This window comes from Oryza glaberrima, chromosome 7 (assembly GCF_000147395.1).
Source record: "Oryza glaberrima chromosome 7, OglaRS2, whole genome shotgun sequence".
Taxonomy (NCBI): Eukaryota; Viridiplantae; Streptophyta; class Magnoliopsida; order Poales; family Poaceae; genus Oryza; species Oryza glaberrima.
In genome coordinates, this window is record NC_068332.1 from 19950789 (window position 1) to 19965705 (window position 14917).

At 46.8% G+C, this 14917-nt stretch overlaps 2 protein-coding genes across 2 annotated transcripts; one reads left to right on the forward strand and one right to left on the reverse strand.

Annotated features, from left to right (window-relative positions):
- Positions 1–284: 284 nt before the first annotated feature.
- Positions 285–4811, forward strand: LOC127780064 (vesicle-associated protein 4-1-like). The gene is made up of 7 exons (XM_052307020.1): positions 285–645; positions 1945–2015; positions 2165–2246; positions 2343–2458; positions 4035–4112; positions 4212–4331; positions 4421–4811. Exons 1-7 carry the CDS (start codon positions 318–320, stop codon positions 4478–4480), a joined length of 855 nt encoding a protein of 284 aa, XP_052162980.1. The 5' UTR covers positions 285–317; the 3' UTR covers positions 4481–4811.
- Positions 4812–12940: 8129 nt separating this feature from the next.
- Positions 12941–14917, reverse strand: LOC127778703 (uncharacterized). The gene is made up of 2 exons (XM_052305325.1): positions 14146–14917; positions 12941–13534 (listed from the first exon to the last, which is right to left on the reverse strand). The coding sequence occupies exons 1-2, from the start codon at positions 14605–14607 to the stop codon at positions 13175–13177; spliced, it is 822 nt and encodes a 273-aa protein (XP_052161285.1). The 5' UTR covers positions 14608–14917; the 3' UTR covers positions 12941–13174.

Below are 14917 nucleotides of genomic sequence, written 5' to 3' on the forward strand. Positions count from 1 at the left end.
TTTTATCAAATCATTCCAATTTCAATCAAACTTCTAATTTTAACGTGAACTAAACAAACCCTAAAACTACGTAGAACTGCAAGCCCATGAGGGCTTCATGATTAGTTTCACTGTACCAGCAGGCAGCAGCAGCAGCAGCAGCACAAAAGCCAGCAAAAAAAAAAAAGAAAAAGTCAACCGAGTGAAAGAGATAAAAGATGTGATATCAGAATGTACTACTGTTTGCTAAAGCTGAGGTGAAAGAACCATCGCTTTAGAACCCCCCCCCCCCCCCCCCCCCCACCCACACCACCACACCACTCCCTCCTCCTCCTCCCATGGCGATCTCCGGGGAGGACAGGTACGCGGCGGCCGGCGGTGGCGGCGACTCCGGCGGGGGGAAGCTCTGGAACCTCTGCCGCATGCCCTTCTGGCAGCCCGGCGGCGCGCCGGCGACGGCGTCGGCGCCGCCGCCGCCGTCGTCGTCCTCGTCGTCGGCCGGGATCCACCACCACTCCGCCGGGCGGTACGGCCACGAGGGCGGTGGTGGTGGTGCCGTGGCAGGGGACGGCGCGCCGGCCGGGTCGATCTCGTCGGTGGCCAAGTCGCTGCTGCCGGCCCGCCGCCGCCTCCGGCTCGATCCGCCCAACAAGCTCTACTTCCCATGTGAGTGCGCGGGGGGAATTCGGGGCTTGGGTTCGAGTGCTTCTTGGTTTAATTGTGGGATGCGGTCGTGAGGAGAGTGGGGAGCCGCGATCTTTGCCTGGGTTTGTTAATCTTGGCTTGTTATGCTCGATCTCCGCTGTTTAGGAGTGGGAATTTATGTGTGTGTGTGTGGGAGGAAGTCGCGATCTTACGGAGTGATTAATGGGGGTTACTTAAATTTAGTAGAAAATGTACTCATTAGGGCTCCGTTTCGGTTGGCTAGAGGAAACAGTAGCCATTATCGGCTCCGTTTCCCATCTGGGTTTCTTGATCTTATCTCAGGAGGTACAATACCCTCGATCTCGGAGTTGGATCTAGACCTGTGTGAAATTCCTTGAGTAGAATTTCTGACTGAAATGTGCCGGAGCTGAGATCTTGGGTAGAGATACCATGATGCTTGTGCAGTTGAGGTAGAATTCTGATAGGCTAGTTTGTGTGCAATTTTACTGCACTAGCCTATATGGGTGAAAGACTGTAAGCAGCGGCTGTATGTCAGGTATGGCGATTGTTTTCTGTTATGTGATACTTAGTAGGTTAAACTCCTATGCATGAGATCAGGGTCAGCTTCATGCACCATTTTGCTTTGGTTGACTGTTCAGGGTTCAATTCTCAAGTCTTTAGTGAACTAATGATCAAACTGAGAAACAAGCATGCTTACTTTCTCCGAAAGAAACAAAATATACTTACTGTACCAATTTGCTACTATTTCCTGAGAGCATTGCAAGCTACAATATTTATTTGTTCTATTTGGTACTGTGGTGTTGTCATTCCGTGATTTGCTACTACGTGTGTAAGGCTGTTATGGAAAACTACGATATCTTTGCAAATCTGTCATTTTAAGAAGGTGGTTAATAAATTTGCAAACATCCAAAGATGGTCGTTTAGCCAAAAGTTCCTCTTTGTTTTGTTTGCATACGTGTTAGAGGTGGGGGATGGGGTCTAAATGCTTTCTTTGGTGTTTTTGTGTTTTTACTGTTACCAGATCAGAAAGACAGATAATGAATAGCCAAAGGAGTGGGTAGGTTTGACCCTGGATATTGTCGATTTGCTATATGTGTGCTCTGTGGTGAGGTGCAGGGAGTTTGACGAACCTTATGTTATTATGTGTGATAACACCTACCCGTTAAATAGAGAGTTCCCTATTACCATGAGCAGCAGCAGGAGAGATAAAAAAGAAAAAGAAGGGGACTTCAGTTTTGCTTATTAATTGCTTTCCTTATTGTTTGTCCTGCTAATAGAAGTTTGCTACTTTCCTTGTAGATCAACCAGGACAACAGGTGAGGAGCGCAATCAGGATAAAGAACACAAGCAAGTCTCATGTAGCATTTAAGGTTTGTATGATTGCATTTGTAATGCTTCCCACAGTTTTAACTCTACAGCAGTTGGGTTGAAATCTGCAGCTTGATTTCAGCAGTGTTTAATGCTAGCTACTATATTGGTAATGAAAGCACCTGACTGTTAACTGATATTTTATCTTTAGTTCCAAACAACTGCACCCAAGAGCTGCTTCATGCGTCCTCCTGGAGCCATACTTGCCCCTGGGGAGACCATCATAGCAACTGGTAATACATCTGATCACCTTCTTTACATGAACAATAGTAAGGCTTCCTGATTTGCTTTATGTTTGGTGCTTATTTCTGTTTCCATTTGATTGACAGTTTTCAAGTTTGTCGAGCACCCAGAGAACAATGAGAATGTTCTACAGAAGTGCAAGGTTAAATTCAAGATTTTGAGCTTGAAGGTCAAAGGACCCATGGATTACGCACCAGAAATGGTCAGTTATTGTTTTTCTTATAAACTTTTACTTTGGTCCATTCTATCTAGTAAGTCATGCAGAAAGCATTTTTCTAATTGGCAGCATTGATCCAAAGATATAAATACTTTTAAGAGGATGAAATTAGACTTAGCGCAAAATCTTGCATATGTTGTCTATTTTCAGTGATGCTATATTCCCATTTAGCGGTGTTTGATCCACAGGTAACAAAACTAGAGAAATAGGAGAGACCTTGGAGGTGAGGAGTGAGGACTGGGACTGACAGGACTGTAGCCGCAGGTGATGGCCTGCGTGTAGGTGGGGAAGTCACTTGGTGGATCTCAAGTTCTCAACAGTGTCCAGATATGGACAGTTACCCATAGGTGGAAAGCCTTTACTGAACGCTCAATTGGGAAGTCATGAGGTGGCAGCCCAATGAGATAAATGTGCTGGTGCTAGAGCTAACTCTCCAGACAAGTTTTTCCTATGCACGGACTGAGGAACAACAGATTGGTGCTAGCTTACACCTGGGGTAGAATGACCAAGCTAGCCACTTAGCCTGCTTAATTGGGTAATAAGTTCGGTAATTATGGACTCTTTAATGTGCTAAGGATTGTTGTTAAGATTGTGATCAAGGTGTATTAATTCAGATTACGTCGTATTAGAAGTGGGCACAACCCATGCTCCCTGATGCCTCTGTGGTGGCACTGAGGCAGAACAAAACAAATTGACCAATAGGTTGTGACTTCATGATTAGTGAATTTAACATCCAAGCTAACCTTAAGGGATCATTGAACTAGAAGTGGAATTCCAGGTCAAATTTAATAGCTCTTGTGAGGACCTTTTGTATATATTACAACAGAAAAAATGCAAAGATGTCAGAAACTTCCCTAAATAAAATTCGTTATTGAGTACATCTCTTTAAAGCAAGCTATAAGATAAAGTCAAAAAGAAGTAATAAGCCATAGAAAGCAACAATCATAAATAAAAAATGTCATGCCAAAGCAGAACAAAATTGCCTTCTCATGTGATGAAGCCTCTTGTACGGACACATGAACCAGGTTCAAGCCTACTACCTATAAATCCCATGCGGAGAAGGATGCCAGGATGTTAACTGGAATACTGGATTCCTTCACTATAATTGTGTAATTGTGCTGTCCAACTCTAACATTAAATCCTTAGTCTCTATTGTTTTGTTTCACATGTCATATTTATGCTATAACATATGAAGGATGGTCCGGGAGATTCAGTAGAGTTGGTATACGTTTTTTTCCCCTAAAGCAACGAGTTAGGGTGCCCATCTTTACTGCAACTATGCATGGTCGTATGTACTACTTTCAATTTTTATTGCATTTATCCTGATCTGCATCCCGTGGCTTTGGTTTGGATCTTGGATGGACACAGTTTTTATGCTAGCAGTCCTTGTCCAAGGTATGGTTTGAATGTGATGCATATGCCTTATGGTTGAGGAAACCCATTGAACTTTTATGTTTCACCACTCCATTTGTTTTTAGCATATTAGTATACCTTCCTTCCTGATATCAGTCATCTATTTATATTTGATGTACCAAAGCATGACTTATTTTGTTTACTGCAGTTTGATGAGCAGAGAGATCAAGCCGTAGTTGAGAAGATCCTGAGGGTTGTTTTTTTGAATGTTGAAAATCCAGGCCCAGTAAGCAAATAGAAAACTATTTATATATGCACGCATAACTTTTTCAGCGGAATAGAAAGTTCAATAATATCTCATTCATGATCTTATTTTCTTTCAAAGCAACTGGAAAAGCTAAATAATCAGTTGGCTGAGGCTGAGGCTGCACTTGAGGCAAGAAAGAAACCTCCTGAAGAGAATGGCCCAAAGATTGTTGGCGAAGGGCTTGTCATCGATGAATGGGTATGTCTCTTCAAGTCATGTGGCTCTGGCTCTTTCGATGATTTGTTCGTTTTCTCGTTGCTGAAAAATCCTTCATGTGTTAATCACAGAAAGAACGAAGGGAAAGATATCTTGCACAACAACAGGTTGAAGTGGTTGACTCAGTGTAAGTTGTGCCTTTCTTCTGCTTCTACCGAAGCTATGCCTATAATATGGCTTCAGAAATGTGCTGTGGCATTCTTGTAAACTGCTAGATTTTGTGGTTGGTAGTCTAGTGTGTGGTAGTCTAGTGTGTGCTTGCAGAATCAGTCGCCAAAGAACAATCTAACTCCCGTATTTTCAGTGCTTGATGTGTAACTAATAGCACATATGTTCTATTTTTTGTGTTAGTGCTAAAATCTGCTTGTCAAAACAATAAAGTTCACAAGCACACCTTCCTCTGTATTGTTGGGGAAGGCACATTCTATCATCAGCTTCTACCTGTTTTGTATTGGTTTGTCAGTGATCTGTGTTCATTTTATAGTGCCTTTCCATGCCCCCATGTAATTTAGTCAATAGCTAAAAATAATTAGCTATTCATCTTATATAGTCTTATTACCATTGTGACAAGTTTTGCAATTCTGCTTTTGGGCAACTGAATCCAGCTTTCGGGGCCTTTTCTTGAACTCAAATGCCATGCCTTTAGGATGCATCTCCCTTAATGTCAAGTTTTTTTTTTCCGATCCTGTTTTATTTTAAGGTTGACAAATTTCGCAAACATTGGATGAACTTCAAATGAATTTCGATACAAGACCGAGCGGTTTAGGGAGCTACAATATTTAGGTTACTAAATTCAAATGAAATTTGTGAACCCTGATTCTGACGTTTGCAAAGGTTTTCTTGTGCGTCTACGCATCTCGAAGGTTGCAAGTCGAAGTAAATCAATTTATTTATATTACTAAATTCTATTTTCCACGAAATACTATCACGAGGTAAAGATCTTAAGCGGTCCAGTTAGCACTTCTGTTACCCTAAACAAAGCAACCGGCTTCTCATTGGAGTGACTGAATGACAAATTTAGTCTGAATAAAAGAATTATCCAATGTAAACAAGTCACTGTCAAAAGATAACTGATCTAATAAACAATTACCCAACGTCCTTATCAACTCACAGATGGCACCAACTTCTACTCTGCGACTTCTTTAATCACCTCATCATGTCAAACACCATCGTTAATTCTATAATAACGCATTATAAAAACCACTTAAACCTTATCGATTTCCCTGAAGGCGACCTCCACTTGCGAAGCAAAACGCAGTGCCTGATCAGAAAGCTACAAAGATGAAGCTCCAAGATGAGATTCTCAAGATCTCTACACCCATAGTATAATACTTTGCATTGGATCTGATGATCTACGCGGTTAACTGCAACCTCTTGTCACTTTATTTTATTGGTGATCCAACGACTAGTCCTACTTAATTAACTAGTAATCTGTAGTATATGCGTTCAGAACGTCCACAATTATATGCGAGACAGGCGCTGCTGATGTTATTGAAGGTTACTGTATCTGTCCTGCTAATTTGTCACTGGAACAGTAGCACATGCAGGTAAGCAGTTTGCAGCAAAAAAAAATGTTTCAGCTAGGTTGCTGCACATGTGTAAATTGCACTGGATAAACGTCCCAGATCAGCATGGTTAGAGTTCAGGAAGTTAGAACTTATCCAGAATTCCAGACCATGATGATTTTCAGGAAATCAAAGAGAGAGATGAAAGAGCCCTAATCACCAACCTCCTATTAAACACTGCAGTAAATGTGAAGCAATATATGGGCCAAGGGAGGAGGGGTACTACTCCAACCAAAGTTTTTGCTGAAAGTTGCAGGGACTTAAAAACGGTGATGCAATTGAGAATTGACAGGCACAGGCACAATCAATTGGATGATGTTGCAGTCTTGCAGAAATGCAGAGAGGACAAGCCATGAAGATGAAGTCCACATCCAAACCAGATTGGCCTCGAGCTATACCATGGACTCTCACCTCCCTGAGCTCCTGGTTTGGAGGAACCTATGGTCTAGCCAGCCACCTGTTTTCCCCATCTGCCTCAAGAAACCATTGGCCACTGTGCCAAGTTGGCCCATGAACACCAACTGTATATATATACATGCACAGGTAAGTTCACTGATAACTTCTCCATCTACACATCACAAGTTCACAGCAATTGCCAAGTACTCTCTGAGCTCTCAAGCTACAAGTTCTTAATTACATAGTAGCTTCTTCAGTGATCGTGAGGTTAACAACAAGAACAAGAAACGATGAGGTTTGTATTGGTGAACAAGGCGTACATGGCGGTGACGCTGGGCGCCGCCATTGAGCTCAAGGAGCAAGTGGCAAAGCCGTGCTCGTCGGCGGCGAAGCGGGGCGCCTCGGTGCTCGCCGTCCGGCCCTCCTCGTCGGCGGCGACGGCGGCCGCGGCCGCCGCCGAGGAGTCGCTTAGGATGGTCATGTACCTCAGCTGCTGGGGTCCAAGCTAAGCGACTTAAGTAATTAACCGTGTCAGACATTTGCATGGTCTGATCAAAAGCATCATCATCATCGAGCAGAGCTGACTCGATCCGGTTCGAGTTCTTGGCCATAACATGCGTGCTCGTGGAAAGCTCAAGAGATCAAGCTTCAGAGATCGATGGAACATGGCAGAAAAATCTATGTACATTAGCTAAGAACGCATGTACATATATGTATAGCTAGTTTCAACTTCCAAGTGCATTCTGAGAGGGCTGTGAACTCCTCTGGTTTGTGCTTCCTTTTGACTTGAACAAAAAGATCATGCAAGCAGTTGCCTTGCTTGGACTCTGAAGCTTTGCTTTGGCGTCTAAATTAAATCAAGATCCTACCTGAATGGACAGTGCTGAACAGATAGATAAGTAGTAGTACTTAGCATTTAGCATTGAACTAGTTCTTGTCAACGATAAGTAATCCAATCCAAGCGTGAGCTCACGCGTGCACTTTGAGTGAAAATTCAGAATTCTAGATGGTTCGAAAGGCACAGGCTCGATAAAAGTTCAGTTTGACGGCACCACACACTTACAGATACAGATATTCGTCGCGGATGAAAAAGTCGCCAAGATACCATTTGCAAGTGGTGTAAACTTTGAGGGCGTCTCTTTGAAATGTAGGATAAATTTTTTTAAAAAAAAACATAGGAAACTGTAGGATTGCGTGTGTATAACAAAATATTGGAATATACATGAATTTTATAGACGTGTTGTTTGAAACATAAGAAAAAAAAAAGATATAAGAATATTAGAATGAACACAAATCTCAATGCATTTTATTACTCACAGGAACATGCATGCTAAGCCATGGGTAAATGGGTCTTACAGGAACAATAGTCCATTAGCAAAGAATGATGTGGCCAACAGTGGGCCACCAAAGAAAAAAGAAGAGAGTTATAGGTACTTATCAGGATGGTATAAGTTGGTTTTCAGGTGGACAAGAGAGGGAGATCAGGACAGAAAGGCTTTTACAAGGACGTACGTTTATACTATAGAGTACCTACTTATACACTTTAGGTGCTTAGGGCAGAAAAGAAAAGGAGTTGCTAAGTGGAGAATAAATGCCTTGCTTTAATTTGCCTTTTCAACATGGAGACACTTGCATAACACTTGTTTCTCCATATATTGATATAGGAAGTAAAATGCTCAGCAAAATAGGAACCGAGGGCTTGTTTAATTTGTTGCCCAAATCAACTTCCTAAAATTTGTTAAGCCAAATTTCGGCACATTTGGCATAGGGCTCTTTTGGAATTAATGGAGTATTTTTCATAGGGATTTCATAGGATTGAAATCCTAAAGAAAAATTTTATAACTAAGTTGATTGGGACATAGGATTGAAAATATGAAAATTCCTATGAATTGCAATCCATAAGCAATTCCAAGGGATTTTACGCACGCGCTCCAACCCTATTTTGATTTTTTTTCTTTGACAAGTCCAATGCTTCTTCTCTCTAATTTCCCATGAGTTATCCAAACTCATCATTGCAAATTCATGTATTTTGCATTCTTGTAGGATTTTCTTACATGTGACATCTCATTCCTATTTTTTTTTCTAATCCCGTATTTCTAAAATAAAATCATGTGTTTTAGAAAAGCCCTTAACCATATTTCAATATTATTGATGTGTTTGTTACAGTCTCTTTTTTTTTATGTTTTTTGAGTTTGGGAGGAAACTTTTTGAACTAATACCAAACTTTAGCATGGTGACAATAACAATAGTATATTTAGGGTGTGTTTATTTCACGTCAAAATTAAAAGTTTGATTGAAATTGGAACGATGTGACGGAAAAGTTAGAAGTTTGTGTGTGTAGGAAAGTTTTGATGTGATGAAAAAGTTGGAAGTTTGAAGAAAAAGTTGGGAACTAAACCACGCCTTAGTTTCTTATAAGAGCAGGTACAATAGCTGACTATTAGCCAGCTACAAACATATTTTAATAAGATAAAAGAATAGAGAGAAAAGCAGCGGGCTATAGATCTACAGCCAGCTGCAGCACTGACTTCAAGACGCAACGTGTGTATGACAGGTGGGACCATATACTAATAGTATAGTAAGCAATTATTGTATGGATTGGCTATTAAATTGGCTATAGATGAATTGGAGTTAGTAGTGGTTATACTATTAAACTTGCTCTAAGCAACCAAAATGTGATATAACAGGGGTTCAAAGTGACACAAACAAACTAGAGTAAACAATCCGTGAAATACAGGGCTGGTTTGGTTTAAGACCTAAATTAGACTTACCAATATTTGGTATTTTCAATAGTGTTTAGTGTGTATTTGGTTTGAAACTAAATTTTGGCATGCCTAAGAAAATATGTCATTTCAATAGTGAACTTAGACTATTTTGGCTTCAATCCAAACACAATTTTACCTTACCAAAATTAGGCATGTCAAAACTTGCTAAAATTTGGCATCGATAAAAATTGGTAAAGGCTATTTAGGCCACAAACCAAACCAACCCACGTATCCCAACACCAATAATTGGTGCCTTGTCAGGAAACAGGACAAATTACCTCGTCCATGCCGTGTCAGCCATCAAACAACAATTGCCCCTCTTGAACACCGTAAAATAAAGAGCAGGGGAGAAGTGGACAAAGGAGTGTGGATGTAACGGAATCCGAAAGACGACGAGGCTGTGGACGTGATGTGCCCAAATTACCCCTCGTCGGAAAGCGATGACTCACCACTGCCCCCCTTCTCAGGATAAGCCCTGCCACCTGTAGGCTGTAGCACAGTAGCCGCATTTTCTCCTCCTCCCACGATAATATCGACACGAGAATTCGATGTCAAAGTTGGCTAAACTGTACTACTACTAGTATAAACTGATCCGTTTCTGCGTCGTCGTCGTCTCGCGAGAAGGAGGGCGAGATGGCGGGAGAAAACATGTGTACAGGCCCCAGCTGAGAGGAGGAGGTGGGGGAGAAAGCGAAAAAGCGAAAGTGCAAAACCGCCTCACGAAAACCATCAGCCGCAATGGCCGAAACCACCTCCCCTTCGCTTCCCCGCTACAAATACCGCCCCGCCTCCCCCCTTCTCCCATCTCCGAAACTCATCATCGGTAGCAAGCAGCACCGCGCCGGAGGAGAGGCGAAGAAGAGGGGGAGTGAGTGATATAGTGATTAGAGATGGCGCAGCTGAGCCGGGTGTGGGTGGCGGCCACGGTGGCCGCGGTGCGGGCGCAGCGGGAGAGGGCGCCGGCGGCGCGGGAGCGGGTGGCCGGGCTCGCGCCCCAGGCGGCCGCGCTCGCCGCCGCGCGGGCGGCCGCCGACGCCGACGGCCGGAGGCAGGCCGGCGCCGACGAGTCGCTCCGCAAGGCCATGTACCTCAGCTGCTGGGGGCCCAGCTAGTGGCAATTGCGGGGGCCGGGTCGAACGGGCTTTTGGCCTCGGCTGAACGGGCCGGGCCGGGCTGGGATGGGCCCCATGGGGGGGCAGCCGGGTAGAGTTGTTAGCTAGCATGAAGGCGCTTTGAGATGTGAGGGCTTTGGTTGATGAAAACTTGGAATTAACGGCTGGAAATTATGGGGATTGAGGCTGGTGGCTGTATTGTACATACACGGTCATGGTGATTCCTGTACATATTTCATGGAATCAATTGAAAAGGAAAAAAAAAAGTATTTCATCATCTGGGAAACTACACTAGACTACTCCATGTACCTCCATGTAGTAGGCTACATGGATGATGGATAAAATTACTCAGTGGATGATCCAATTATCCAAACACAAGTTATTTTTCTTGATATTTTTTCTTGATTGTTACGAAAAGCATGCAAAATAGGCATTGGGCTGTGCGGCACTCGACCGTGAGGCAATGAATCCAATGATCACTTGTGTTCATGCTCCCGTGCACAAGAAATTGCATGCGGCATGCCTTGCAACTTGCAAGTTCTCTTTATTTCTTTTTGACTGGATTTACAACTTGCAAGTTGTTGGCAAACCATGAAACCAGCAGGATGCTCCAAAACCAGAGCGCTTCCACGAAACTGCACGATGACACGAACAAAACAGAGCTCGAGCAAAGGCTGCACAATTTCTTGCAGCCTGCGGCAGCTTTCCGTAGGTGTACAAGATCAGATTCGATCTCCGGAACTCCAGAAATTCAGGCGGTCCGGCTCCGGCCTGACCTAGTCGCACAGGGTCGCGGGGCGCCTTTCAACTTGCCATCCTTTTCCGCGCTTTGCTGGTTAATTTGGAGCCACCTCGCCGGAGCCGGAGCCGACGACACGAATACACGATGGCACGCGAGGCCGGAGCGGGACGGGGGGTGTCGAACTGTCGACGAGTCGATCCAAAGAGAAGTTAATCGCTTCGTCCAAACTCCGGAAGGCCCCCGCGTGGGCCGCTCTGTTGATTGGCCCCGGTTCACGTGGCTTCACGTGGCGCCGGGCCATCGCGGTCGCCGGCGAAGACGGGTGGCGCAGGCAGAGGCAGAGACAACGGGACCCGCCCCGCCCGACGTTTTTTTTCTCCGGTTGGGGAGAGGGGGGTCATCATTGCCTATTCGGCCGGCTGGTACTCCCACGTTGTGGGCAAAGGTCGACGAGGCCCAGATCATTTGAGCACGCTGACCCACACAGTCCTGTACGTACGTTTGAGCTGTGTGGGTTCAGTCAGGGCCGCAGGGGATCAATTGGCTGAGGTAATTCGGCTCTCCGCTTGTGCAGAGAAGGAGCCCATCTTTACAGTGCTGAACAAAATCTGTCTTTAGCATCCAGCTGTGGAATAAGTTTGTTTTGACTCCCACAAATATATGTCCAATCTGATTCATATCCCTGAACCGATTTCCCCAACTATTAAAACCAACGCAATTTGACTCCTTCAGCGGTTTTCACTAACGTGGTTCGTTGACCTGGTCCAACCTAACAAGTCAGCATGTGAGGCCCATATGTCAGCTTCTCTTTATTCTTCTCCCTTTTTTTTCTTCCTCTCCTTTCCCTCACACGCGTATAGTGGTTCTAACCAGACAACGGTGGCATGGCCCAAGGCAGAGCAAGGAGCTGGGCAGCCCCGATAAGGTGTTTGGCATGGTGGTAGGGTAGACCGCGGACCTGATGTATAGAAGCGGCGTGGCCTCGAGGCTCGAGGTAAAGCGGTGGCGTGAAAGCAGCCACATGTGGTGGACGGAGGATGCCGCCACCGCCACTGAGGGGATTTAGGGGTATAATGAAGGGAGATGCACCTACGGATTGCCGGTTGCCCCAGCGACAATGAGAGTTGCTTGTACACCGCTGTCGCTGCGGCGCTTGACAGGTTGAGCAGGGTTCAGGAGCATGTTACCATCGGCAGCTTCCCCTCTGACACCGCCGCATCGTTCGGGGTTGGGGAGTGCGACACAATTGGTGGCTGCCTATTGCCACCGCTTGCCTACAACGACACGGGCTGGGAGTGCGCCGTTGGATTGGTCACCTCGCGCTGCTGTGATGTGATGCCTCCCCTTCATGCCACAAGGCAGCGTACTTTGGCGATAGACGACGTGACCCAAGTGGCAGCGGTTGCCTCTTTGGCTTCCTCCATCGCCACCACTCGCCTCCTAGGGGAGGGCAGCGAGCGGGCTTGCACTGCCCGTCGAAGGGGTGTTGCGCTCGCCACCTCGGATGTGAAAGAAAGGAGGAGAGAGGGGAGAATAAGAGTGGGGGCTGACACGTGAGCCCCACATCATTTTTTTTCCTTCTCACTTGTCCATATCTATTTTTAATTTTCCTGGGCTGCCACTAAAAAACCATTTTGTTTGGAGTCAATTGTTTTTATAGTTTGGAGGGGGGGGGGGGTTTAGAGTTATCCAGTATTACGGTTCAGGATAAGAATTTGATTGTTGGACCTATAATTGAGGAAGTCATAGTGGACTTATTCCATCGGCTGCTGTTGCTCAATTTTGCGCCAAATACTTTTTAGTCACGGCCCACATTCTATTACCGGGCACACAGAATCTTTATATCCGCTTCGGCCCACAAGGCCATAACCCACGCCCTCTTGCCGGCCACACCAGGCACACGTGTAACAGTTAGCGCAGAAGCATTAATACTGTAACAGATAACAGATTAACAGCCCTAAAAAAGGATCAAAGGGCAGAAGAGTACATAACCTCACGAACAAATACGGCATACAAAAGCGTTGATCTCATCTGCAAGGCTGCTGCAATGTCTGAATTAATAATGTCTCCAATTACCCATCTCCCCACTCTCGTCTAGTCTCGTACCCCCAACAAATCAACAACAATACAAACGCGTCGATCAATAATCAAACGTGTACTCTACAAAGAATATTTACTAGTAGTACATTACACGGCACACGTCTACACACGCAGGCGCAAGCCTCGACCGACCGACCGCGAGTAGTCACACGTTGTCGGGCAGGTCGAAGTGCTGGACGCCGAGCACCTGCAGCGCGGCGTTCTGGACGAAGAGGACGAGGCCGCAGCGGGAGGCGCGGAAGCCGTCCCAGAGCGGGAACTGCACGGACACGGACACGGACTTCTTCGCCGACGCGCCGTCGCGCACGGCGGCCACCTTCTCCAGCCGCCGCACCACGTGGTCGTTGAGCAGCGACTTCCCCTTGTTCTCGCCGCGCCCGCAGTCCGTCACCAGCCCGCTCTCGTACAGCGCCACCAGCACGCTCCCGCCGCCCTCCATCCGGCTCCGCAGCGTCCCCGTGAACGACGCCTGCAGCGTGCTCGGGTTCGGCCGCTGGAACGTCACCTGCACACAGTGCCATTATCGGTGCAAGATGCAGATCAGATCACAAAGATGAGCTTAACTGCTTGCTGCTTATCCAAAGATTTTAACTACTTCTATTTTAACTCGTGCAGGATACGTTAATCTGACCGTGACATTCCATCTGGACAATCCTAATCAAATAAGCTGTGGGTTGCACATGCGAGATAAAAAAAATAAATCAATGCTGATCTGAATTAGTACCGATGAGATCTACTCCACAGTTAAATGGAAGTGCCGTTAACATCGATCGGAATCATCCTGGATCGATCGGCCAGATTCCAGAACAGATCAGATCCGATGATGCATCTATCACATGCACGCAGTTGTACGGCCAACTTTTGACCTCCGTTTTGTCGAACCAATTAAACACTGGGCCATCCAACAGCCAGAGTTGCAGCACCACGACATGCTGTTCACCTGTAGGCGCTTTACCTTGGAGTCTTGGACGACGACAAATAGCACGCCGCATTTGCATTGATCCATGGCATCGATCGTGCAATGCAACGGTGCAATATCTCGGCGGCGTTCTTGGCGCGTCAACAGCGGCGCGCATGCATGATGCAATCGGCTAGTTATGACTTGATGGTGCGTACCTTCATGGCGGGGGCGGGGTAGCGGGGCGCGTCGCGGACGGCCTGGGCGAGGGCGTCCTGCTCGGTGCCGACGCAGTGGGCGCGGCCCTGCACGACGGCCTGCGGCGTGAACAGCGTGTCGAGCCGGAGCGCCTCCACGTACGCCTTCTGCCGCACCGTCCACGCGCTGGACGCGAACGGGTCCTTCCACCCGCGGTAGTCCCAGTAGTCGACGTGGAAGCCCAGCACCACCACGCCGCGCTCCCCGCCGCCTCCCTCGCCCGCCGCCGCCCGCTGCTGGTCCTCGTGCACCATCCGCGCCGCCACCGCGTCCGCCTCCGGCGACGCCCCGCACCCCTGCGAGCAGAACAGCTCCAGCAGCACCGGCCCCGGCGCGGCCGCCGCCGCCGCCTCCTCCGGCTGATCCGGCGCCGACGCCGTCGCGCTGCCCCTGCCAAAACACGACAACAGCCGCGGCGCCATGTTGCGACACACTACGATCGCTGCTGGCTATCTGGGAACTTAGCCGTGAAGGGAATGAACCGAAGAGGAGGTAGCGAGCGAGCTAGCTAGCTAAGCTGGTGTAGTGTGTGGCGGGCAAGGTAAGTAGCTGTGGTGTGGTGGTGGGTGGGTGAAAGGTGAGGAGGAACGTGGCGGTGGAGACGGCAACAGGATACCAGCCTGGGACAGCACGCAACCTCTCCTCTACTCGCACATCTAATCTACCTTCGCCACGCCTCTCTCTCCGGCCTCAGGCCATGTGTGTGCTAACCTAGCTACAGATTTATCTACT

Excerpts from the sequence above, each read along its gene's own strand:
- LOC127780064 (XM_052307020.1), top strand. The coding sequence starts at position 318 with ATGGCGATCTCCGGGGAGGACAGGTACGCGGCGGCCGGCGGTGGCGGC. Across the intron at positions 2,459-4,034 it reads TGGATTACGCACCAGAAATG|TTTGATGAGCAGAGAGATCA; the intron begins GTCAGTTATTGT and ends TGTTTACTGCAG. Across the intron at positions 4,113-4,211 it reads ATGTTGAAAATCCAGGCCCA|CAACTGGAAAAGCTAAATAA; the intron begins GTAAGCAAATAG and ends TTTCTTTCAAAG.
- LOC127778703 (XM_052305325.1), bottom strand. The coding sequence starts at position 14,607 with ATGGCGCCGCGGCTGTTGTCGTGTTTTGGCAGGGGCAGCGCGACGGCG. Across the intron at positions 13,535-14,145 it reads ACCCCGCCCCCGCCATGAAG|GTGACGTTCCAGCGGCCGAA; the intron begins GTACGCACCATC and ends CACTGTGTGCAG.